The sequence below is a fragment of the Tenrec ecaudatus genome, chromosome 1 (assembly GCF_050624435.1).
Source record: "Tenrec ecaudatus isolate mTenEca1 chromosome 1, mTenEca1.hap1, whole genome shotgun sequence".
Classification (NCBI taxonomy): domain Eukaryota; kingdom Metazoa; phylum Chordata; class Mammalia; order Afrosoricida; family Tenrecidae; genus Tenrec; species Tenrec ecaudatus.
The window spans coordinates 302,809,592-302,834,841 of NC_134530.1; the positions used below are offsets into that span (position 1 = coordinate 302,809,592).

Genomic DNA, 25,250 nt, shown 5'->3' on the forward strand with positions numbered 1-25,250 from the left:
AGAGAAAGATGAGACTTTCCACTCTCGTCGTGAGTTACAGTCTCCAAGGGCTCAGGTAGAAAGCACGTTTTGAGAATGATGAGGGCAAATGTATAACAGTGCTTGACACATACATGGATGGATGGATGGATGGATGGATGGTCATAAGAGTTGTATGAGCCCCCACTAAAATGATTTTTTTTAAAAAAAAGTTACAGTCTGGGAAACGCACAGGGACATTCCACCCTGAACTAAAGGGTCTCCATGAGACGCAGTGAAGTTCTGTTGGGGCTCCGGGCAAAGGACCAGCGCCGGCGACGGGGTAGTCCAAACAGCAAGTGGGTAAGATAACCCGTGCCGTGCGTCGTTGGTTCCAGGCACGCGACACCCAGGCTGCACCCAGGGGCCCGCGGGGCCGGGGACTGCGCGGTCAGAGAAAGCGCAAAGCGGAGGTGGGAGGCACGGTCTGCTCCTCCTGCTCCACCTCCAGCCCCGGGCCCACGCGAGGGGCGGGGCTTCTCGCACGGCGCGCTCCGCATGCGCAGCCCGGCCCCGCCCCTCGACGTGCGCGGACGCAACGTGCGCTGACGTCACATCCGCCGCGCCGGCGCCGCGTTCGGCCCGGGTGCGCGCGCGCGCGGTCCTATCGCCGCCCCGCCTCCCCTCGCCGCCTGCGACCCCGTGTGCCACCCGCCTGCCGGTCAGAGCGAGCACGGGGTATCTCCCGGATCGCTTAGCGTCCACCGCGAGGGCTTGCCTCCAGTGGGGGTGCTGGGTGACGGGGAGCGGGGACCGGGCGTCTGGTGTCAGTTGGTCGCGCAGCTCGTGTGATGGATGACAGCATCCCCTCACGGAGCAGGGGCTTGCCGGGGGGTCGGCCGCGTATCGCCCGGGGTCTGATAACCGACCCCCTCCCCGCCCCCACCTCCGCGTCTTCATGCTTTGGGGTTTAGATTTGATCTCTTGCGTCCCAAGCATCTTAACGATTTGCATTCCTAACCGAAGCCTTAGCTTATACCCGCGAGGCTTAACAAGTTGGTTCAGAAATCACCTTTTCAATCAAGAGGCCCTTGCCCATCAGGGAGCCCCGCGCTCCCTCGGGGCATCGGGGACATCTGAGGGTATCAGATACCAGCACCCACACGCCAACTATTGTGTGGGACACTGCGACCCACTTTCTGAAAATACGTGTCTCTTGTGTTCTTAAAACACCAACCTAATGTGAGGTTTCCTTTGGGCATTGCGGTTACTGTGAGAGCCTGAGCCCGCCCATCTTGGGAGTTCCGGGTCAGTTCTCAAACTGTCCCCTGCTGGTACCACCAGCTCCAGTCTTGCGCCCAGCAGCCCCTCTTCCTGTTAAGGTTAAGGCTGTTAGTCTGTTGTGTCTTCTGAGATTATTTTATAAAGTCATAGACATATATTTAAAGTAGAAGAAATTAAAGGAGGCGCTTACAGCTTTTTACGTGGTTGTTGCAACTTAGATTTTTCATTTTAGCAGATGTCCAGTGTAGGAAACACAACTAAAGGAAAATTAAAATCAACTGGAATCCTATGACTTTGAGGTATGAAATATAGGCTTTTAATTGAAAATGTAGTGATGAAAAAATAAAAGAAAATGTAGCGATGTAAAATTTATACAAAAATTATTCACATGTAATATTAAGGAGCCCTGGTGGATTACATGTTGGGGAGCTAACCACAAGGTCAGCAGTTTGAACCCACCAAACGCTCCAAGGTAGTAAAACGAGGCTTTCTACTCCCATAAACCTCGGAAACCCACGGGAGCTGTTTTACCCTGTCCTGCAGGGTCACTGTGAGTCAAACTTGACTCAGTGGCAGTGGGTTTGGTTTGGTATTAAATATACATTTGTATAAATCATACCTGCATAGTCGTTATAAAAACAAAAACGGGGTCCTTGGCTATCTTTCTTTGCCCCGCAACTCTTGCTTTTCAGATCTCTGGTTTGTTTTGCGTGTTAACATTCATCATGACGAGAGACTACTCCGCGGAACTAGGTGCTCTCATTAATTGCCAGGAACCCTGGGCCGTAGCAGCTCTGGGAATTTTTAATTTATGTTTGGGTTTGGGGCCACCGTTGTATAAGTACAGGACTCTTATGTTGTCAAGCGGATCCTGATTCAGAACCACCCCGCATGTGCAGCGTAAAACTGCCTGTAGCGTTTTCACGGTGGTGGCCTTTTGACAGCAGATCATGTGGCCTTTATTAGGCGCCCCTTCTGAGTAGGCTCTTCGTGTTTACAAAGTCGAGCTGGGATTCACAAGGTCAGCTGTTGGAAACTACCAGCCACTTCACTGGAGAAAGACAGGGTTTTCTAGGCTCTTTACTCTCATTACGAGTCAAAGTCTCAGAAACCCACAGGAGTGGTTCTACCATGTCCTAGAGCCTGAATCGACTCGAAGGCTGTGAGTTTGGGTTGGGTTTGGTTTCTGGGTAGGTTCAAACCAGCAACCTTTAGCTTGGTAGCCATGTGCTCAGCCGGTTTCCACATCCAGGGATTCCTGAGATGGTGCTAGAATCAGTCAGCTTGGAAGACTTGACACTGAGCAGGAAGTCTACCATAGTGTGTGGCGAGTTTTTGAAAAGATGGAGAAAATCATTGAACGTTTTTCTAATACTTCCATTTTTTTTTTTTAATTCAGCCTCGATTTTTCCCTCCTCTGCTCACTCTGTCCTCCAAGAAAGAACCATGACTGAGGACTCTCAGAGAAACTTCCGCTCGGTGTATTATGAGAAAATGGGGTTTCGTGGAGTAGAAGAAAAGAAATCACTAGAAATTCTCCTAAAAGATGACCCGCTGGGTGAGTTTGGCACGTTAAATTACTTTATTGGTTGTCTGTCACCCAGATGTGCGTAGCACATGCATAGCACCTTCAGAGACCTCCAGAGGTGTGTGTCACTGGCTGTGTTGTTCAGTATTGGACTAACTGCAGAATGCCAGGTTTTAAGCCATACCATAGATTTTTCACATTTGCATTACACCCAGGGAGAAGAAGGAACGGCCTCTAAAGACCCCAGGTGTTTTTCATTTCTCTCTCTCTGTTATTTGGCCCAATATATGTTCAGTCTGCAATTTCCAGACGTTGCAACAACTCTGGCCAAACATGTGCTTACAAGTGAGGTCTGATTGTTTTTCTCTCCTTTAGATATCGAGAAACTTCGTACTTTTAGTCAGAGGTTCCCCCTCCCGTCCATGTACCGCGCCCTGGTGTGGAAAGTGCTTCTAGGTATGTCCCTGGGCACTGGGAGATGTGTGGCCACAATGCTGGGGCACGAGGTTCCTTAGCATGGCCTCCGTCAGGAAAGAGGTTCGTGTCGCCCTTGAGTGAATATCCCTTCTCCCTCAGGAGGCTGGAGAGAAAGGAGGACTTTGCCGTGCATCCGGGAAGGAGGGTGTCAGACTAAATCCTCCTCCTGGCTTCGACTCTAAAGCGCTGCTCTCTGTGGTTCCCTGGAGTCGGTTTCTTAATGAGTGCTCTTAGAGGGCATTTGTAGGTGGTGCAAAGGGTTAATTAGTACGTATGTCTGCTAGCCCCAAAGTTGCCAGTTCAAGTTCATGCAGAGGCACCTTGGAAGAAAGGCCTCAGTGAGTGACTTCTTAAAAAAAAAAAATCAACCATTGAGGCCCTTGGAGCACAGTCACCCCTCATACACACGTGGAGTCCAGACAGATCCACCTGAAAGCCCACCATGCGCTGGGGGAAGTCACCTCTGGGCGTCCTTTGCAGTCCCGAGCCACCAGTGCGCTCCCTTGGCCGGGTTAATGAGCAAGGCGACTTCTCAGTGAAGAACAGGACGGGGTACTTGGGAGCAGGCTGTGAGCGGGCAGCAGGAGGGTGTGCCCTGTGTCGTAGCCTTGAGACCTGCTATGCGTGCACGCAGCACCCGGAGCGCGCCCGCCTCCCTGGCTGCCGAAGTAGAAGGCAGTCGGGGTAGCGGGCGGGGTCATCTGCCATTTGTTGAAGGGCGGTGGGAGGCCCTGTCGCTGCTCCTTGGTATCAGGGGTCTAATTGCCACCCACCTGTTGCTGGTGCACGTAAATGGAAGGTGGGTTTCCTGCGGGGATGTATTAATCAGGAGAGGTTTTTGGGTCGGGCTCTCAGTGATGTGCCCGTGTGCTGCCTCCGGCCCCCACGCAGGGATCCTGCCTCCGCACCATGAGTCCCATGCCCAGGTGATGGCCTACCGCCGGGAGCAGTACTCGGACATCCTGCACGCCCTGCGGGTCATCCGCTTCGTGGGCCCGAGCGTGCCCCAGGTGGAAGTCTATCTCCGGATGTACCAGCTGGAGTCCGGGAAGCTGCCGCGAAGCCCCTCTTTTCCGCTGGTGAGTGGTATTGGGCTTTCAGGGCCCCTGCCCTTTGCCTGGGGAATAAGGACCAGAGAACTGTTCAGGGCATGCTGTGTTACTATTATTATTTTTCGGACCTTTATTTTGTTTTTGAAGTAATGCCTTGTTGTAAGCTTAGTGAAAGTTCACACCACGGGTTAGGTGCCATTCGATAATGGCTGCATACGTTGTTCAGTGGCTGGTACATTGGTCATAATGCGGTGTTGTGAACGGTGTGGGGCCCGTATCTGACCTCCAGGAGGCAGAGGTCAGACATGCCTCCACTCTCCATCCATCTTTACCTATTCCGACGCAGCATGCTGCTTCTATGCTGGCTTCAGTCACTCAAAGCCGGAGCCACACACAGCTCGCTGACCATACTCAGGATCCAGGGCGCCGATCAGGGGGCTGACAGAAGTGGGGATCAGTAAGCACTGGTCCACAGCAATGCCTCTCCTCATCCAGCGGCCACGTCTCTCCCTGGTCTTCAGCCTGTCAGCCACATGGTCCCCTGGCCTCTGCCGCGGTGGACCAGGAAGCCAGCCTGTAGCTAGCTCTCACAGTCCTGTGGGAGGACTGGGTGCTCTGCGTCCTCTGAGAGTAGGCTCACGGTCTCTGAGGCCCCTGCTCCTTTCAGACAGAGATCTAGAACATGCTCTCCCAGCCGTGGGAGTGTAACGAAAACTGACTGCACCCACCCCTCTATTAGTGTTACCATGCCCTGTGCCTTTGCCCCACCCTGTCACTTGGTGGGTCGAAGAGCCATGTTGAGAAACTTCATCCCCCATATCCGTCACCTCTTCTGTGCGTGCTGTTGATTCCGTGGCCACACTCGCGTTTCCCTGCCCTATTATCTTTCTGTGCTTTTGCAGCCTCTGGCGGGCCTCTTTGTCCCAGACAGATGGTTTTTCAGAGAGCGTCTGTCTTACGAATCGCCTTTATTGCACGCATCCCTCTACTGTTTCACTAAAAGTGGGCCCAGAGGACAAGCTCCATTCTAGACGTAAAGAGTGTCAGAGCGATAGTCTCAGGAAGTTTTCTGACCTCTCGCTTTTCCAGCTTGTCTTGCTTGTTCTGTCTGAGTTCTGCTCCCTATTTTCCTTCCATTCTGTCCAGGACCGTCCCTTGCAGCCTTGGTCAGAAGACTCTGTAGTCGATAGCTGGGCACCATCCATCACTTCTCGTTCCATGGTGGGGGAGGTTGTCACCGCACTTTCGGTTCCCTTCCTACAGGTCTGCTCCTGGCGAGGAGTGGTGTGTAGCTGTTTCTTCGAGGGTCACTGCAAGCATTTAAGACCCTCGACGCTGCTCACGCACTAGGATGCACATAGTGATCCTTGGGAACCGTCTAGTGCCAGTTGACAGAGGTGTCCCAGGAGACTGTGGTCCTCAACTTTCAAACCCAGAAAACCAATTTCCGAAGAGGTTTGGTTATGTTAGGGAGTATCGGTCTGCATGCCTTCAGTAGTGCGTGTCTGTACCCACATCTTTGTACTTCGTGAATCGATAGCTTCTTCCCTCTGTTCTCACCGATGCCAACGTGCCGGTACACATATGTGTATCCAAGCACTGGTTTTTACGTTGGCTGTGCTGCGCTCACTGCATCCACATCCGCCTTCACCGCCACTTTCCTTATCATCCAAGACAAGGCTGCACCCACCAATGAAGACCCAAGACGGCGGCCTTCAGATGAGTGGCACCTCAGTGTGAGGAAAACAAAAGCCCACAGCTGGGCTAATAGACAACATCATACTGACCATAGTAGAAGACTGCAGTTGTCGAGGATTCCATTTGTCTTGCGTCTGCAATCAAAGCACATGGAAGCAGCATTCAAGAAATCCAACAATGCATTGCAGGGGGGCGGGGATATCCTGCCTACAACCTCCTTCACGTGCTAGGGAGCAAAGATGTCACTTCCAGGACAAAGGAGGGCGTGACCCACGTCACGTGTTTTCACTCGTCTGCTGGGCATGTGAAAGCTGGGCAATGGATACGGGTCGGAGAAGGATCGATGCCTTGAATGACGGTGTGGAGAAGCCTGTTGATGGACCGTGACTGTTAGCACAATGAACAAATCGATCTTGGAAGAGGTGTGGCCGAATGTGCCTTGGGGTAGAGGATGGCGAGACTTGTCAAGAAGGGTCAATCCCTGGAAAAGAACATGAGGCGCAGAGGCTCGGAGAGATGAGGAAGCCTCGGTGAGACGGACTGACATCGTGCCTTCGACACTGGATTCTCAAGCACATAAACATCCACGAGGGTAGTGCAGGGCCAGGAGCAGGGTTTCGTCCTCTTATGCATAGGGGGCTGTGAGTCAGAATAGGATTCATGGCACCCAGCACGACAATCTAAAGCAAACTTCCCACCCTCCGTCCCCTGCAACCTTCGAACCACCAAAAAAACAAAAAACACAAACCCAAACTGCTGTCTCTCTCTCTTATTTTTTTAAAAGAGTCATTAATATGTGAGTTTAATTTTCATTTCCATGACAAGGCATCTGCCTTTGGAAGATTATTTCATCTCTGTGTGTATGTGCTTTTTAATGGTTTTATTTTTTTATTATTATTTTTCTGCTTTTTAATGGTTTTATTGGCACGTAATTCACATATGCCTGTTAGATCCTAATAGAGGCACACGTCATATAGCTCAGCAGTCCCGTCACATCAAGAAGAGTTGTGCAGTCACAGAGATCCTTCCTGTAAACGAGGAATGGCACGGTACTGGTCCTCACTGCTGGACGGACTTCACGCAGCACCAGGCCCTCTGGGTGCACTCGTCTTAGCCCACGGTCTGCGGACTCACCCTCGTTCTTTAAGGCCACACAGTATTGTAAGTATGTACTACCATTTGCGTAGACAGCCACCACTGTCTCCACTTACCTGCTCTTGTGACGAAAGCAGCAGTGAACGGAGGTGTGCATATGCCTCTTTGTTTCATCGTGTTTAGGCCTGTAAGGTACAAACCCAGGAGTGGCATGCTGGATCATAGAGTGGTTCTGTTTCTAGTTATTTTCCAGAAAGAACTGTTCTGTTTTCCAGAGTCCCCCTGTAATGGATAAAAGTTCCATTTCCCCCACACCCTCATCAATACCTTTTTGTTAGCAAGGTTTTTGTTTTGAACTAGTGTCATTTTAGCTTGAGGTCCATTCAGTGGTCTCTTTTCATAGTTGGATTGGCTTCTCTGTAATGACTAACGATCAGAGACATCTTTGCATATGTTTGTTGGCTGCTTGGATGTTGTCTTTGGTGAAGATGCTGCTCATTCCTTGGCCCACCTTGTGTTTGGCCTGTGTGGTTGAGTTGCTGCTGTTTTCTGGAGTTAGGAGCGATTAGACCTCTCCTGTGTAAGTTGCTTACAAAGTCCCCCCCCCCCCCAGTCTGTAACTTGTCTGTTTACTCATTCAATAAAGTGGTTTGATGCATGTGCATTCTCAACTTTTAGGAGGCCTCTTTAATCTAGTTTGTTAAATTCTATTTGTGCATTTGGTGCAGTTTGTTATCCTCTAGTTTTACAAAAGATTGGGCCCTGTGGTTTCCACCTGGGAATGTCACATTTTCGACTGAGCAGCTAGATCGTTGATCCATTTTGAGTTAGTGTTTGGGTATATGGGGCAATTTAGCGGCCCTGTTTCATTGTTCTGAAGAGGGAGACCCAGTTTTGCCGGCACCATCTATTAGAGACCCCGTTTCTGCTCCCATGGAATGGACACTGGCTGCTGTCGGAAAGCAGTCGTCCTTGCAGGGAGGGCCTGAGTCCTCAGTTCGGTTCCACTGCTCGCGGTGTCCGCCACTGAAACAGCACCAGGCTGACTTGACCACGGTGGCTGTGTACAGTGGATCGCTGAACACGCAGGTTTGAGCTGCGTAAGTCCACTTGTATGCAGATAGTTACAAAAGGCCTCGTGAAGCTGGGCAGTCGTCTTGTCAGTCAGGCAGTTGACATTGTGCTCTACTTGCTCTCTGGAGGGCCCTCATGCTGCTCATCGTGTTTAGTGCATTAACAGAAACCTCGAATAGCAACGTGGGACCCATTGGAAGTGCCACTAGAGACTCTGGACATGTTCCCAAGAAGCAGAGAAAAGTCTTGATGTTACGGGAAAGGTTGAATTGCTGGATAAATGAATCTAATACATGGACCTCTGTGCCTCCACCAGCCCCCCAGGAAATCTGTACACTTCCTCCTCACCACCACCAGGTCACTTCCGGCTCATAGCAACTCTATATGCAACAGGGTAGGACTGCCCCCATGGGTTTCTAAGGCAGTGACTCTTTATGGGGAGTAGAAAGCCTTGTTCTCCTGCAGGATGGCTGGTGGCTTGAACTGCTTACCTCGCAGTTAGCAACCCAACTTGTAACCAGCTATGCCAGCAGGACTCCCTGCAGCCATGCTAGCCGGCTTGAAAACATTTCACGTTTTGTGACATCTCAAACAGCAGTTGCCATAGGCACTGTTTTGATCGGATCTTGTTAAATCACCAGACGCAGACAAGTCTCTTTCTGAGAGAACTTGACTACAGCCATCCACTGATCACAGAGGCATCTTTAGACACGGTTTGTTTGGAATAAGCTTGTGGTTGTAGGAGCTGGAGTCTTAGTAACAATACTTTTTGACGTACCCTCTTAGAACACACGTAACACATAAAATAAGTATTAAATTAATGTATGTGATATCTGCGTGGCTTTCAGTCAACAGTTGGCTATTAGTAATTATATAGTTAGGAATGGGAAGTTATAGAGAATGTTGGGTCATTGCCTCTAAAGTCCTTCAGCCCTGTGCTGGCCACGGCTCAGCTGTGGAGTGCGTTCCTATTGCAGTGTGTACGGCCCTCCTGCTCTGTTCTTCCTGTAAGTACGGCTTTGCCATACTTGGGGTTTCCTTCCCTCCCCTATGGAGTAGGCGCTTGGCTTTTCCGTCAAGAACATTGGGATTTGTATCAAGACTAGTATTATGTCTGTAGATTGTTTTAGGTAGAATTGACATTTTCACTCTATTAAATGTTACCATCCATGAGCACAGATATGTTTCCATTTTCGTAGAGACCGCAAAAAGTCATTAAAAAGACAGGAAAGGGCTAAACAGTTGTTACTTTAGACTGTGAAGGGTCCCTGGTGGCGTAGTGGTTGCAAGGTGGGCTATGATGCACGAGGTCTGCAGTTCGAAACTACCAGCTGCTCCGTGGGGAAGGCGCTTCTGTGACCGTTGTGACTGCAACAGAAAGTTTCAGAGGACAGCTCAGGAAGGCACAGTAACGCGCTCCAACGAAGCGTGCCGAGAGCCAGCGTTAGGGACCCAAAGGAAGAACACAGGCTGAAGGAACCCAAGAAAAACGCCAGGTGCAGCATTGAGGGACTTGCAGGGGGAGGTTGAAGGGCTCGCAAGTGCCAGGGAAGGCGACAGGAATACAGTCAGTGAACCCCAAACAGCGGGTCAACAAGCAGCGGAACGTGGCAGCCTATGATCAAGAGCTGGTGGTATTCAAGGGGGGGATCTGAGCTGCACCAGCTTGGCCAGAAGTTGACGGAATCCTGGTTGAAACACCCAGAGAGAGATGTGCAGTGTCGCTACCTGGCCACCTGACTGGAAAAGATAAATATTTGGGCCCATATCAGAGAAAGAGAATCCAAGAATGCAGAAATTATCGACCGGTAGACTTACTGCCACATTCAAGTCAGGTTTGCTGAAGGTAATTTTAAAGTGATCGGTGTACTATATTGACGGGGAACTGCCAGAAATTCAAGCGGATTGGGACACTTGCACATTCCTTGTAACTCTGTGACTGTGTTTCCCTTTGCTTCTTGGCTCGTGCGCCATGCTGTTGTAGGAGAGTCTTCCCTGATACACTGCCACCTTTATTGTGTTCATTTGAATGGGCCAGTCCTCTGTTCTTTGTGTACCTTGTTTTTTGTGTGTGTAGGGCCACTGGAATGATTGAAGGTGTTCCCTCCCCCCCCCACCCCCCGTTTCCCCATATTTGGTTATTTACTCATAATACTTATGCAAAAAAAGCCAAAAAGCAAGTCTTAGGCAGCAGAGCATTCGGCCTTTGCCTCCTGGCCTTTCCCTGTCTGTGTAGCAGCTGCTCACGGCCTGGGCTAGTTGGAATCTGAGAGTTCCAAGGCTCAGTCTTCACCTGGGAGTCTCTCCCAGACACTACGGTCTTCTGCCCACTGGGGTGGGGGTGGGGGGCACTTTCCTCTCTGGTCATTTCACTCTTCTTTTCCAATTTTGCCCATGCTCGGTAGCTGTGGGGCATTCAGGGGAGGCCCAGACTGACTTCCCTCTGTTTCAGGAAGAGAGGCTGCTGCCCGCAGAGGGACTTTGGGGAGACCTGCACGGTCGGTCGTGGAGTCCCACTGGTTCTGTGGTGAGAGGGGGAGCAGGCCCCACGGAGGTAACCCATCTCCTGACTTCACTGTAGGACACTTTCAGTTCCTATCTGTCCAACAGCCAACAGGTCCCCGTTGTGGGAGGGGTAGCCACACTCCCATGGGCACCTAGGAGGGCCAAGGTTGTTGTTGGGGTCCCCATGGCGTTGCCTCCACTCTCTGCCTGCTCCCGGGCACCCAGCAGCCTCTGCTAGCCATTCTGGGTGCCCCCTGGAAGAGCGAGGACCACTGCTGTTGAGTCGATTCCAACTCATAGCCACTGCACAGGACAGAGCCCAACTGCTCCACATGGCTCCCCAAACCGAATCCTCACCGGAGCCGACTGCCCCATTTTTCATGTGGCTAGTGGGTTTGAGCCCCTGACCTTGCAGGGACCAGCCCAGCACTTAGTCCACTGAGCCACCAGGTCTCCCCCGGGGAGGTGTGCTGTGCACTGACAGGATTCCCCTGTGGCATGCTGGCTGTTAGTGTCGCTTCCCCTGAAGCTGTCTGCTTCCTGGCACAGAGCAGCCCAGCAGGCAGTTCTAATGCAGGACCCAGGATTTGGTGGCTCTGCCGCTGCAGAAGCAAACTGCCAAGCGTGTCTCCTGGGCCTCCTGGGTGTGGGTTTTACCCATCTCCCTTGTAGTTAGCAGCACGGCGCTTAAGGTGGGCACCATCCAGGGCTGCAGAGCTCCTGAGAGAGAGAGAAGCTCCTTGGAAGCGATGGGAACAAACTCTACACTCAACTTATCACTGGAAGAAGCCAGGCGCGGCATGCTTTTGTGTTGGGTTGATACCCACACGGTCAGTGGTTTGAGCCCACCAGCTGCTCCACAGGGCACTTCTGCCCTGGCCAGAGGGCCACAGTGTTGGTGGTGGTCTTTTCTCTCTTACTCTTCATTTTCCCCCCAGTTTGTGAAGCACAGAGGACTGGAGGCATAGAGACAGTCACTGATGCAATGGTTTATTGGGGGTGGGGAGGGTTTGGGGAGCAAACAATGAATGTGGGAGGGGGAAGGGCGCATTAGAACTGATTGCGGTGATGTGCATACAGCTCTTTTTAAAAGCGATCGAACTGTGGAAGGGTATGATATGTAAATACTGTATCAAGAAAGCTACTGAAAAAGAAAATCAACAAGAGTGTAGGTCAGCGTTGGCCACACAGCTAGCACACAGTCAGCGGAAGGACATCGGTCCTTTGTCTCTGCCCTCACGGCACCAGGGAGGTGACACCCTCAGGGGCAGCCGCCTAGTGCCCAGGACCGAGTGGGAGACCTGGAAGGAGAATTTCCCTTCCTCTGCCTCTTCTCTCCTCTCCTCCACTCACAGTAGGAAATGCACAGAGGACTTATTTTCTTATGGTTCTTACTCTGTGGCTCTTGACATTGGTATTTTTAAAAATCATTTTATTGGGGGCTCATACAACTCTTAATCACAATCCATATATTTCCATCCATTGTGTCAAGCACATTGGTACATTTATTGCCATCATCATTCTCAAAACATTTTCTTTCTGTTTGAGCCCTTGGTATCAGCTCATTTTCCCCCTCCCTCATGAACCCTTGATAATTTATAAATTATTATTATTTTGTCATATCTTACACTGTCCAACATCTCCCTTCACCAATTTTTCTGTTGTCCATCCCCAAGGGTAGGGGTTTTATGTAGATCTTTGTGATCCGTTCTCCCCCCATTCTCCCCTGCCTTCCCACCACCCTCCCGGTATCACCACTCTCACCACTGGTCCTGAAGGAGTCATCTGGCCTGGATTCCCTGTGTTTCCAGTTCCTATCTGTACCAGTGTCCATCCTCTGGTCTAGCCAGATTTGTAAGGTAGAATTGGAATCATGATAGTGGGGGAAAGAAGCATTAAAGAACTAAGGAAAGCTGTATATTTCATTGTTGCTACACTACACCCTGACTGGCTCGCCTCCTCCCTGTGACCCTTCTGTAAGAGGATGTCCAGTTGCTTAAAGATGGGCTTTGGGTCCCCACTCCACACTCCCCCTCATTCACAATGATATGATTTTTTGTTCTTTGATGCCTGATACATGATCCCATTGACACCTTGTGATCACACAGGCTTGTGTGGTTCTTCCATGTGGGCTTTGTTGCTTCTGAGCTAGATGGCCACTTGTTTATCTTCAAGCCTTTAAGACTCCAGATGCTATCTATATCTTTTGATAGCCAGACACCATCAGCTTTCTTCTCCACATTTGCTTATGCATCTATTTTGTCTTCAGTGATGTGTCGGGAAGGTGAGCATCATGGAATGCCAATATAATAGAATAAAGTGTTCTTGCATGGAGTGAGTACTTGAGTGGAGGCCCAATGTCCACCTGCTGCCTTAAGACTAAAACTATAAATATATGCACATAGACCGATTTCCCCATCTTGGCATGGTATTTCAATGGTAGTAAGCTATCATAAGCTTGGCAGGAAATCTCAAATGTTAGAAGAAGGACTTTTGATGTAAAATGGGACTTTGGGGGCAGCGAGGGCTAGAAAGGTACTTTGTAGTTTCTATTTAAGACGGAAAGGTTTGGGGCTTGTGTGTGTTTAGGAAGTATGACTTAGGCTGTGCACTCTTGCTGCAGATGCTCAGGTGGACTTGCGGTGGACCTTGCCTGGGGCTTTACTTCCATGTCCCACAAGATTTGGGCAGTGCCGCCCTTCAGCACCCTTGAATTCTGGCTCTAGGGGGTTTCACTGTGCAGGGGATAGAGAGGGGACGTGTGTCAGAAGGCGTGTGGGTGCCCAGAAAGCAAGCAAACCCACTGCCGGTGCCTGTGGGGCCACCTTCTTTGTCAGCCTGCTTAGGCCCCAAGGATGCAGAAATCACATATGTGAAGCTGGGGGATTTTTCTTTTCCTCTGTGTTTTCAGAAATAACAGAAACAGTGGTTCAAGTCCACCAGGTGCTGCTCCTTGCGAGAAAGACGCTGTCTGCTCGCATAAAGACGGGTGGTCCTAGAGGGTCCGCGTAGTGTCCGCAGTGAGGGGGCCCCAGGGCCTGCGGAGGGTTTGGCGGGAAGACTCCACTGGAGCGCTTGTCCTGTAATGTGTTTCCCTGTGGGAACACAGGCTCGGGGGACACAACGCTGGATAAAGCAGGGCTATGTGATCCAAGAGCCCACGACTTAACCCTTCACGTCCGCCTGTGCCGGACCAGAACTACCTTCTCCAACTCACCCTCGGGCCCCACTGGGGTCCCAGAGCCCGGGAGGCACTGAGGCTGCTGGGCTCCTTCAAGGGCAGGGGGGACCCCACTAAGGCACGGGCTTCAGGCCCAAGCCTTCCCTCCATGCCGAGCGCGGGGCCTTGGGCCTCGCTGCCACCGGGAACCCAAATAGGTGCCACTGCTCCCTGCTGACTGCAGACACCCTCAGGTGGTGGCTGGGCAGGAGCCCCACCCCCGTGGCCACTGGACGCAGCATCCCCGCTGGCCGGAGGGAGCACAGGGCGCAGGGCAGCCAGCTTCCCGGGTCCACAGCCCTTGCCCCCTGGTTGATGCCCAGACGGTTCAGTATGGTTGTAGCATCACATTGTCAGATAAAGAGGTGATACGCAAGGAGCAGGTGTCTTTGCAAACTGCCATATCGGACAGAGGTCTCCAGTTAGGATTTGTGCTCGACACCACACGGTTTAAAAGGCCATGCCTGTCCTTGGTGCTGCAGGGAATTTGGTGCCCTGCTTCGGTCACGGGATGTCCTGGGTGTGTCAAACCGGCAGATCCCCGAGGCAGCACCCATTCGGGTCCCTGTTACTCGCTGCCTCTCTGCCATCTTCCTCAGTGGCCGGCGGGGGCCGTGCGGTCCCACGTGCACCCATGAGTTGAGAGAGCAGAGTTTCGTTTTTGTTAAAGAGACGCACGTGCCTCTCGGCCGCCGCGGCTCTCCTCAGAGGTTTCTGCCTCCTCTTCCAGGAACCCGAAGACCAGGTGTTTCTGGCCATTGCGAAAGCCATGGAGGAGATGGTGGAGGACAGCGTGGACTGCTACTGGGTCATCCGCAGCTTCGTCAGCCAGTTGAGGAAGTACCGGGACGCCCTGCCCCAGCTGGTGAGGACCACTCCCACCTCCCGAGTCCGACGCACTCCATAGCAGAGGTCAGCGCAGGTTGTCCAGGAAGGGCCGGGCGGGCAGCACTGTTGGCTCTGTTGAAGCTGCAGAGACAGTCCCGGCAGTGGAGATGCCCAGGGCTGCCCACTGCTCCGCAACCTCCTCTGTTCCAGTGCAGCAGCCACTGACTGCCTTTACTGCCCTTGTCTCTCCGCACCAGGTCAGGCGCCGTAGTGGGTTACCCATTGGGCTACAAGGCCAGCAGTTCAAACCGACCTTGGGAGGGAGGTGAGGCTTTCCGCTCCCATGGAGACTTGCAGCCTTGGAAGCCCACCAGGGAGGTTCCACTCCGTCCGACAGAGGGAATCAGAATTGCCCAGGATGACAGCGGGTTGGGGTTGGACTCACATAAGGTGTAAGTGTATATGCAGGGGCTTCTGAAAATTCACAGGAAGCTTCTGTTATCTCATAATTCTGTTTTCCCACCAACTTTGTGAAACCCTCTGCTAATGGAAAGGCCAGGCAGCAGGAGCCTTCTCCTTGTCTCCCAGTGACCAGGAGCCCTGTGGGAGGGCGCTCTGAGCCGCCCAGCTCCACCACGCCGACAGTGACGCTGGTCTGGGGTCTGGGCCTGAGGTGTGCTCCCAGGAAGGCTGCGGGGGCACCCCGCCCTGGCCCCTGTGTTCTAGGCAGGAAGGAGGGCGAGGGCAAGGGCACACTCCAGGGGCAAAGGGAGCAGACCTGCCAGGTGGGTTGTTTCTACAGGCTCTCCTCTGTGGGTACCCCTGTAAAAATCAGGAAGGTGCACCCACCACCGCCATGGGCAGCGCATCCGGGGACTGTATTTGCCTCTTGGTTCTAAAGGCTGGCGCACTGTGGTTCTGTTGGGGAAGAAAGGGTGGATAGATAGACATGGGGCTGCGGCTGTCCCTGCTGTACCCAAACCCGGGAACCCACAGACCTGAATGCGTTTACTCCAGCAACAGCCAGTATCTGCCAGTCTCTCTCACGTGTTCCCGTGTCTCTCTCACATGTTCCCCTGTGAACCCCTGTTTCTCTCTTTTAAAATGAATCTGTTCCTATTTTTTCATTGGCACATTATTTGGAAAGCGATGGCTCTGTCTGGTGCAGGGGCAGTCAGATGGGACAGCAATAGCGGCTGAGCCCCGAGGAGTCATGTTCTTACAGCCCCGGGGGACTCACGAGCTCCTGGGGAAGTTCCATGACTTTCAGTTCTGCCGTCCACACTCTTTCTGGAGCCCCTCACACGTGTGTTTGTGTGTGTGTGTGGTGACTTTAAAAAGAGAGAAATAAGATCTACAATTTCCCAAAGCGGTTCAGGTAGAAGTGCTGCCTTAGATCCCTGCCTCTGTGGACTCCCTGTGGCTAGCGTTCCACTAGGCTACCTGTCCACTCAGCCAGTACCACACAATTTATTTACTAACACGCTCATGCATTTTGAAAGCTGGTAGGAAAAATAAAATAAAGTGTTGGCTATTTTGACATTTTCTTTTTAGAAATTAATTTTAGCATCAGGAAGCAAATTCCCTTAAGGACTGAATTTCCTCCTTTTTTTAAAAAGAGGGGTTGATTTGCCTTGAGCAAGCGGCAGAAGGTGCTCCAGTAGCAGGACTCTTCTTCATGAATAACGTCGCCTTCCCAAGGAGATCAGAAGGACTAGGTGGTGCCCTGCTCACTACCCTTTACTAAGATTCTGTAACAGAATCCTGATCACAAGGGGGAAATGCCAAACAGAGTTTAGCACGTTCACAGAATCCAGACTTTCTGGAACAGCGGGGTCTGGATGGACCCTGAAACTATTGCTCTGAGAGGTTCTTTAATTCTCAGGCCAAAAACACCCCCTGAAGTCTTCTGAAAACCAAACACTGGTTTAACTTCACCAGCGAAAAGGGTTAGGCTTGAGCGTTGTGCTCTTTTAAGGTCTGGAACCCAAATGGCAGCAGTGACTCAAAAGATCCCAGAGGAACCGAGGGCCAGTGAGTTTATGTTCATGGGGAGGAGCAGCTCAGAGGGGGGGGAGCGTGGCTGTGTAACGTGAGCAAAGTAATCCCTGTCACTGGACTGAACGTTTCACAGATCTCTCCGTTCTGCGTCCTGCTAACATCGAACTTTGTCTTTTCGTATTCGTGGAGCCTTACCGAGTGACCCCGAGGCGCGGTTCACGGCTCCAGGGAAGGCCCAGGTTACGAGCAGGGATGGGGGATGGCACACGCGCGCGCCCCGAAACCCTGCTCCTCGACAGAGCCTCTCCCTGCCAGGAAGAGACGCCAGCGTGGAGTGTGTGGCAGGGCGGCCTCCTAGTAACCCCTCTCTCCAAACCAGATTGTCCTTACACATCGCAGCCTCGACTACATCGCACCGTCAAAGGAAGCGAGCTATGGCACAGTCTTTTGAAACTACCAGTAAGGGAGATGGGCTTTGATTTGGTTCAAACCAACACTCCTACCGGCCTCTTCTTAAGCTTAATACAAAACCTTCCTAGTACAATTAATTCTCTTTTTGATCAGGTCTGCCTTCTGTTGCTGACAGACGCTGCTTCATTTTCTTTATAAAGAAAGATGATGGGGGCACGGGAGTGCTGGAAAGACGTACCTGTTTTGCAGGAGAATGCTGTTATGATTAAATAATCCTATCTTCCATTTGCTGAGTACTGAGAATGTCAGGCAATGGAAGTCTCTCCTTCCACTTAAAAAAAAAAACGGCACAGGTGCCTATAGATTTGTCTTCACCCTCTTTCTGCAAGGAAACAGTTCTTTCACCTGACCAATGCCGGCTTCCTGCCACAGGGCTTCGCTGTTGTTGAGGGTACTGCTGTCGAGAGCCCGGCCGGAGAGGCCCTGTGTGTGACACAATGAGGAACACCCGGTCTTATGCCATCCGCACAATGACTCCTGTGGGCGAGCCCATTGGTGCAGTCGCTGTCAGTCCATCTCGTTGAGGGCCTCCCCGTTTTCTGCTCCCCCTCTGCTTTACCAAACATGATGTCCTTCCCCAGGCTCCAGTCTCCCCGGAAAGCATGTCCCAAGTACCTGAGGTCAAGTACAGAGAAAGACTTTATTCCATTTCATAGTTGCTTACTATTCAGTGGTGTTTCTGGGCCAGTGGTTCTCAACCTTCCTAACTCTGTGAACCTTTAATACAGTTCCTTGTGTTGTGATGACCCCCAACCATAACATTATTTACGTTGCTACTTCATCACTGCAATTTTGCTGCTGTTAGGAATCGGGCGACCCTGTGAAAGGGTCATTTGACCCCCAGGTTGAGAACCACTGGTCTAGACCCTAGTTTTTCCACCTCTATTGTTGGCCATTTGGGATGGTTCCAGACTTCCGCTCTTGTACACAGTGCTGCAGAGACATAGTCTCTCTCGTGAAGTGCATTTTTGCAATAGATTCTCGAGAAGGAATTGGCCAGATCATATGCTGTTTTGCCAGCTGTTGGCTGCCAAACCCCCTTCACGGTATTACACTGATTGCTCCACTCCAAGAGAGGAGGGTGCCTGTGTCCCTGCATCTCTGCCAGTGCGGTATGTTGTTAGTCTTTGGCTCTGCGCCACTCTGATGGGTGGGAAACGGCGCCTCCTGTACTTGTGGGGTACAAGGATGAGCACGCCACCGCATAGTGTCACAGAACCATTCACCTCTCAGACGTCCAGCTCCCAGGCTTTCTTCTTCTCTGATCTCAGAAGCGCTGTGTCTTCTGGGGATGCAGCCCTGTAGACGGCCACACCATGAAGTGCTAGATAGTGAGACAGTGGTTTGCGTGTTGGCACACAACTGAGAGCTATCCGTCCTCAGCGTCAGCAGCCACAATCCTGGGGCCGATGGCGTTAGGGGCACTGGTTAGATCCTGCGTTACTATTTTCCAGTTTGTCAGATTTCTCACTGTGTGCATCCTATACGTCCGAAAAGGACAGGGTTGAGAAAAACGGAGACGTCGATGGATTAGCAAGGTGTTGATTCGTGGGTTTCAAACACACACGTTTCCTTACTTCGCGCGCGCACTGCTCCACAGCGATGCTTTGGGCGCCCCGCGTGCCAGGCGGTGTCGTGGGTCCTGGAACAGTGGTGGTCAGCAGAACAGAGGTGGTGCTGCTGCCCTCTGAACCTACCTACGTTCTCGTCAGGAATGAAAGGTGACAGAGACCGTCCCACGTCTGTCTCTTTCAAAAACCTAATCCTATAGGGGGACTGTGGGTGTCATTTTCTGCGCTCTGTGGCGTGTGTGCGTTGTGTGTATTTTCACTCATGTCATTTTGGTTTAGAACGACACGTAATAACATGTGGTTGTCCTTGTTCATTTCAACGGAGCTGTGAGCTCCTGGAGGGCAGGCATGCTTCCCTCTGTAGCCTGTGTGGAGCCCGAGTCTGGTGAGTGGACCTGTAAGGGCCCCGGGTGGCCTCTGTGACAGAAGCCCAGATTCTGCAGCACCCCAGCGGGAGGTCTCTGGACGCAGGACTCTCAAGCTCAAGCCCGGACAGCCCACCCGCCCCGCCGCCACCGTCCGTGGTCCCGCGTGACACGCACCAGGTGGGGAGGCTGCATGGCAGGCCGTAGAGAGCCAGGCACCAGTCCCGGGAGATGCGCTGTGTGGAAGGACCAGGCTAGCCAGGCACAGAGGGACCCAGAGAAACCCACGTCCTTGGCTACACTGTACTCAATCTTACATACTCCGTGCTGTGAAGCGTGTTACACGTTTGGTGACATTTGCTCAGGTGGTGGTAGCACCTGGTTGCAGTCTCCACAGGAAGCAGGACTCTGGCCCTCAGCGCCCACTCCCAGCCGGCAGCCCCAGTGTGGCTCTGAGGCTCTGCCCGCCCCTCTGTGCCGGAGGGAAGGAGGGGCCCTTCCAGCGCCATCTCTGTCTCCCCCTCCCCCAGCCCCATTCTGTGTCTTTGGGGTCTGCTGCTGCTGCTTCCTCCTTTTCTCTGTGAAGTGTTGGATGGCGCTGACCTAGCCAGTGATCTTCACAGGCTGGAACTTTGGACATAAATAAAAATGCGATGGAAATAGACATAACACCACACTGGCCGTTCACCGGGGTGTATTTGTGCACGAGTCCGTGGCACTGCTCAGAGCCATCCCCAGGACCCTGGCCACTTCTCCCACCTCCCTTAGCCGTGGCGGACTCCTCCCCTCCCTCAGGCCTCTACGCGGTTTCCTGGTGTAGACATTCCTGGAAGTGGGAGCACGCAGCATTTGTCCGTCTGTGTTTGGTCCCTCACTCGGCTTCGTGTTTCCACGGTTCGTCGTGTCGTGTTGTGGTAGTAAGGTCCGGTGGTGCGTCTGCAGATACCATGTTTTGTGCATCTGTCAGGGACCCTCGGGCGGCTCCCGCTTTTGATAGGGTGCGCAGGATGCTGTGTATGTTGTTTCCCTCCTTTGAAAGAATCTTTGGGTATGTACTTAGCAGAGAATTGCTGGGTCGTGGGGTCCTTCTTGGGAGAAAGGGGAGGCGTTCTACGCCTCAGAAACGCACAGGGGCAGTTCCGCCCTGCCCTGTAGGGTCGCGATGAGTCCGAAGTGATTCAGTGGCAGTGAGGTTGCGGTTTTGCTGTTACTGGCATGTCAGTCACACACCATACAGTTCCGTAGTTCAGTCACATGAAGGGGAGTCGCACATTCATCACCGCAGTCCGTTTTAGTGCGAGGTTGGTTTTTAAAAATTTCATATATATATATTTTTAACATATTAATAGGGGCTCATCACAATCCATACATATCCATACATCAATTGTATAAAGCACATCTGTACATTCTTTGCCCCAGTCATTTTCAAAGCATTTGCTCTCCACTTAAGCCCTTTGCATCAGGTCTTTTTTTTTCCCTCCCTCCCCGCTCCCCACTCCCTCATGAGCCCTTGATAATTTATAGATTGTTATTTTGTCATATCTTGCGAGTTTGGGGTTTTTGATGGTCGTTTCACGACTTCTGGAGAACCCGCCGGACTGTTTGCCCTGACGGCTGCCCCACCTGGCCTGCCCACCAGCCGAGGGTGAAGATTTGTTTCTCCACATCCTCTGACTTTGCCTTACCCTTTTGTCTCGGGCTGTTGGATCTGCCTAGCCTTGGGGATGCCGACTTCCTTTGTGTTGGGTACTGTCCCCATTTAGCACTCCTTGTCCTTTGTTCTGGGGACCTCTCAGCTACAGGCGGTTGGGAAACTGGCCCCGGAAACCGCCGTGTCACCGGCAGCTTGGATGGCCCTACGTGCAGTGTGCAGAGTCTTTTCAACACCCGCTGTGCTGTCAGTGACGCCAGGCCACAGGAAACGGATACCCTCTTCCTCTTTCGTCCGTAGCCAAAGGCCTTCGAACAGTACTTGAACCTGGAAGACGGCAGGCTGCTGAGTCACCTGAAAACGACCTCTGCGCTCTCCAAACTGCCCTATGACCTCTGGTTCAAGAACTGCTTTGCGGGCTGCTTGCCCGAGTCCAGTCTGCAGAGGTAAGTATTTCTGCCGGCGGGCCGCCGTCCCACACCACCGTTCCTCGGGACACGGACTGACGTTAGAGCAGCCCAGTGACCCGATGCTCGCTCCCCAGCCACCAGCACATCACAGAACTCTAGCGACTTCCTAGAGTACAATTAGGAAACAGGAGGGCCTCCAATCTGCTAGCTCCCCCAACAGAGCTCACATTTGCCATCGTCCCCAGCCACCCATACGAATACAGGCTTTGCTTTTGCCACAGAAATAGTGGGGAATCTCATCAACGGTTGTTTCTTAATTTCTCAGTTGCATCATCGCGTCTTCAAAGTTGCTAAGTGACAGTCAGACATGGCCCGTTCCCTGGGCCATAGACATTTGGCGTGGGCAAGCTCTGTGGTCCTGAAAATGGGAAAGGCAGTAAGCCCGACCCCCTCCCTCAGCGGCCTTCGGATGCAGTTGAAAGCGAACGCAATGGACAGAGAACGGTACCAGACAACTGATAACCGAGCGCATGCAGAGAGTGCAGTTCCAGCTGTCAGAAGTAGAGGGTTTTATCCGGATAAGGATTATAGTGAGGTTACAGGTCTGGGAACAGAAAACAGGCATGTCTGACCGCCTCTGGCTGCACAAGCTGGGAGGAAATCAAACTCTGCCTCAGCATCACCCGAGGCTGGTTTCTGTGAGGCTCGGGTCAGACGGGCCTCCACCACTATGCCTTTTGACCCTATTTCACCACCAACCGTATCCATGTCTCCCGTAGCCCTCTGCCTCGGAGACTGGAGACAGTAATTCACTGCAGTGGCCCCACCGAACTCACAGACAGCGCTCACGGTGATGAGTTTTATTAGGGGAGTTAACAGGTGAGAATGCTCCCGATACTGATCAGTCAAGAGGGTTTCTTCTCTGCTGCGCCCTCAGCCACTTGGCCTGGCCCCAGCCCTGCTTGTGCTGATGTTACAGGGCTCTCTTAGGACTGTCAGAAAATGCTCCAAAGGGAATGCCACCACTCGAAGGAAATCATTGAAGGAAATCAGCTCGCTCCATGGAGCAGCAAACCCAGCTCCCCCAGTTAAGTGCTCTGAGGTACTCTACTCCACACGCCAGCCTCCTGCCCCAAAGCACTCGGCTTTACGTGCTCTGTGGGCCGGGAGGGCCGCCACTCTGTCTCATGCCCCGGCACCTGGTGCTGCTGCTCCTCTGCCACTCTGGCAGCAGAGCTGCCTCTTGAACCAAGGAGGTTCGTTGGATCTCAGGGTCCTAAGGATGTGCTCCACTCGTGGCTCTTCTTTCTTGCTGTTAGTGAAAAGGCTGATTTTTATACCCAGCAGAATGGCCATCACCATCAGCCCTGTGAGCGATCACGCACAGCTGAATCATTGTAGTCCAATCAGCATCTCCCCCCACTTTCTCACCCAGTTCCAGCCGGAAAGCAAAGGTAACGGTTTGGGGGCATAATGAAGACTTTGGCTAGGAGAGCCATGTTAAATAATTCATTGCTCTGCGAGGTCAGCAGGAGTTTGAGCTGTCCAAGTAGTTAATGCGCTCAGTTCCCAACTGAGGCTGGAGGTTTAAATAGTCAGGCATCAACTGTCTTGACTGATCCGTATCGGGAGCATTCTCACCTGTTAACTTCACTAATAAACCTCATCACCGTGAGCTCTGAATTCGGTGGGGCCACGGCAGTGAATTACTGAATCCAGTCTCCGAGGCAGAGGGCTGCGGAAGAGATGGAGAAGGTTGGTGGTGAAATAGGGTCAAAAGGCATCGTGGTGGAGGCCCATCTGACCCAAGCCTCAGAAACCAGCCTCAGGTGATGAAGGCATAGCAATGAATCTCCGCCATGGAAACACCGCTGCATGGAAACCAATCTGACGGGAGTTAGTTTTACAGGCCAGTTACTGCACAGGCCACACGGAAGCTTAAGGAATCTGTCATGGCAACTGGAAAATGAAATGAAACTTCTGTGTGCCATATGCTTTCATTGTTCCTTCATAGATAGTGCCTATTATAAGGCATATTGTCAAATAGAGACTTTTATCCCTCCCTCCATCCCCCCAAAGTCAGCTTTGGAAACTGGGCTGTAGGCAGTTGGTAGCTTTTTGGTTCACAGCAGATGGCTACTTTTTCAGTGATCTCCCCACCCCCACCCCTCACCCCATTCTTCCGATTGCTGATTGTACCTGGGATCTGTGAGCCGACAGTTCATTGATTTTGTTGTTTTCATGATTTCGCAGTTGATCCGGAAGCTGAGACTTAAAGTAGAAGAAATTTGATTACACTCTGTCATCTCCACTGTCTAGGTTGCCATCCTTCTCAGACTCGTGTAATGTGACTGCACCTCTTTATTTCTGCAGAGTTTGGGACAAAGTCGTAAGTGGATCCTGTAAGATCCTCGTGTTTGTGGCAGTGGAGATTTTGTTAACCTTCAAGATAAAGGTCATGGCCCTGAGCAGTGCTGAGAAGATCACCGGGTTCCTGGAAAACGTGAGTGTCAGGAATGGTCGGTGTGATCTGATGTGATTTGTTGTACCATCTCGACATGAAGCCAGGCAGGCACGCCAGATTTCCCCATGGTATTGATTCTTTCCAGCAAGGGAGGCGGTCTGTTTTTAGATGAAAGAAACCTCGCCCCCCCCCAGCCACCCCCTCCCCCGTAACTGGATCTAAAGTTAGTCTGGGGAGCACGTGGCACAGTGGGTTAAGCCTCAGCTGCTAAACGCGTGGCCAGTGGTTTAAACCCACCAGCTTCGAGAAAGACCCGAACGCGCCGCTCGCTGTCCCACTGGGTCAAACTCAGCAACCCAGCCCTGGAAGTGAGTTGGGATTTTGGGGTGGTGGTGACAGTCTGTGCTCTTTGCCTGGGGGATGGTCTTGGCAGTGAGACCAATGGACTCCCTGGGAACCCGCTGAGACCAGGGGGAGGGGGCCCTCTCACCTTAGGAGTCAAGAGTGTTGTTCACGAAAAGGAATCCGGTGCCTGCAGAGACATTGTAAGCCCTCTCGTTTCTGTTCCATCGGCACGTTCCCACCCAGGTCTAGTACTGTGCTCGCCTATCAGTGTAATGTGTGCGGCGAGCAAGGGCTCAAGGAACGAGCCTTGCTGAGCCCGTGTGCGTGCGTCTCCACCTGCACCAGGTGAGTGAGTGAGTGAGTGAGAGACAGACGTGAGGGGACTTGTGCTCACCCTCCAAAACCGGATACTGTGAGCACCTGAAAAGCGACACAGTGCCGCTGCGTGGAGCCCGCGCCACTGTCGGAGCTGGTGCCAGGAGCACCACGCTGGCCATTCTGGGCCGAGCGTTTTCCTTGGGTTAGCTCCCGAAGGCGCCGTGGAGAAGGGCCTTCCTTCTGCTTGAGAGGTGGGGGAGGGCAGTGTTTCTTCTGCCGGGTCACTGTGGGGTCTCATCACCGATTATGGGGGACGAACGAAACTTGGCCCTTCTATTCATGTCCCTGGTCTTTCCTCCCCACCCCTCCCTCCCTTTTGGTGACAAACGTGTAACAAATACCTGACCCTTAAACACCCCTTGGCGTACTGGCAGTGACATACACTATGTCCATCACGTTGCTTGGCCGTCACCCTGACAAGCACTGATTACCCACCCCCGCCCCCGTCTTCCCCAGCCACCCCATCTACCACTAAGAGCCTTGGGTCTCTACAGATGTGCCGATTCTGGGGATTTTATATAGATAGAGAGATCACACACTAAGTGACCTTTGGAGACTAACTTGTTTCACTCTATAGTTTGCCACCTCCCCCCACCCCATTATGCACCGCTTTCAGAAAAGCTGGGGGACCGCAGTCGCAGGCGTGTTGCTCCTGAAAGTGGGGGCACTGAGGCCTCATGCGGCTCGCTTTGCTTGCTTGCAGATCCCCCAGGACAGCTCGGACGCCATCGTGAGCAAGGCCATCGACTTGTGGCACAAGCACTGTGGGACCCCGGCACATTCCGCGTGAGCGCCCCGACGCCGGGCCTGCTGAACCCGGTGAGAACCAGGCTCAAAGTGTGACGTTTCCCCAGTAAAATGATTTCATCATGAAA

At 52.3% G+C, this 25,250-nt stretch overlaps 1 protein-coding gene across 8 annotated transcripts; it reads left to right on the forward strand.

Annotated features, from left to right (window-relative positions):
* Positions 1-582: 582 nt before the first annotated feature.
* Positions 583-25,250, forward strand: TBC1D7 (TBC1 domain family member 7). Of its 8 annotated transcripts, none has more exons than XM_075532469.1 (9): positions 583-696; positions 1,478-1,541; positions 2,642-2,800; positions 3,146-3,226; positions 4,139-4,326; positions 14,622-14,756; positions 21,079-21,224; positions 23,562-23,691; positions 25,079-25,250. In XM_075532469.1, exons 3-9 carry the CDS (start codon positions 2,689-2,691, stop codon positions 25,163-25,165), a joined length of 879 nt encoding a protein of 292 aa, XP_075388584.1. In that variant the 5' UTR covers positions 583-696; positions 1,478-1,541; positions 2,642-2,688; the 3' UTR covers positions 25,166-25,250. The 8 variants fall into 8 exon arrangements, with proteins under 8 accessions (XP_075388584.1, XP_075388580.1, XP_075388583.1 ...); XM_075532465.1 differs by having other exon boundaries at positions 590-696; positions 1,475-1,541; XM_075532468.1 differs by having other exon boundaries at positions 590-679.

Bases quoted from the DNA above. Each gene is read 5' to 3' on its own strand.
- TBC1D7 (XM_075532469.1), top strand. From the start codon at position 2,689: ATGACTGAGGACTCTCAGAGAAACTTCCGCTCGGTGTATTATGAGAAA. The intron at 3,227-4,138 runs GTATGTCCCTGG...GCCCCCACGCAG, and splicing joins GGTGTGGAAAGTGCTTCTAG to GGATCCTGCCTCCGCACCAT. The intron at 4,327-14,621 runs GTGAGTGGTATT...CTCCTCTTCCAG, and splicing joins GAAGCCCCTCTTTTCCGCTG to GAACCCGAAGACCAGGTGTT.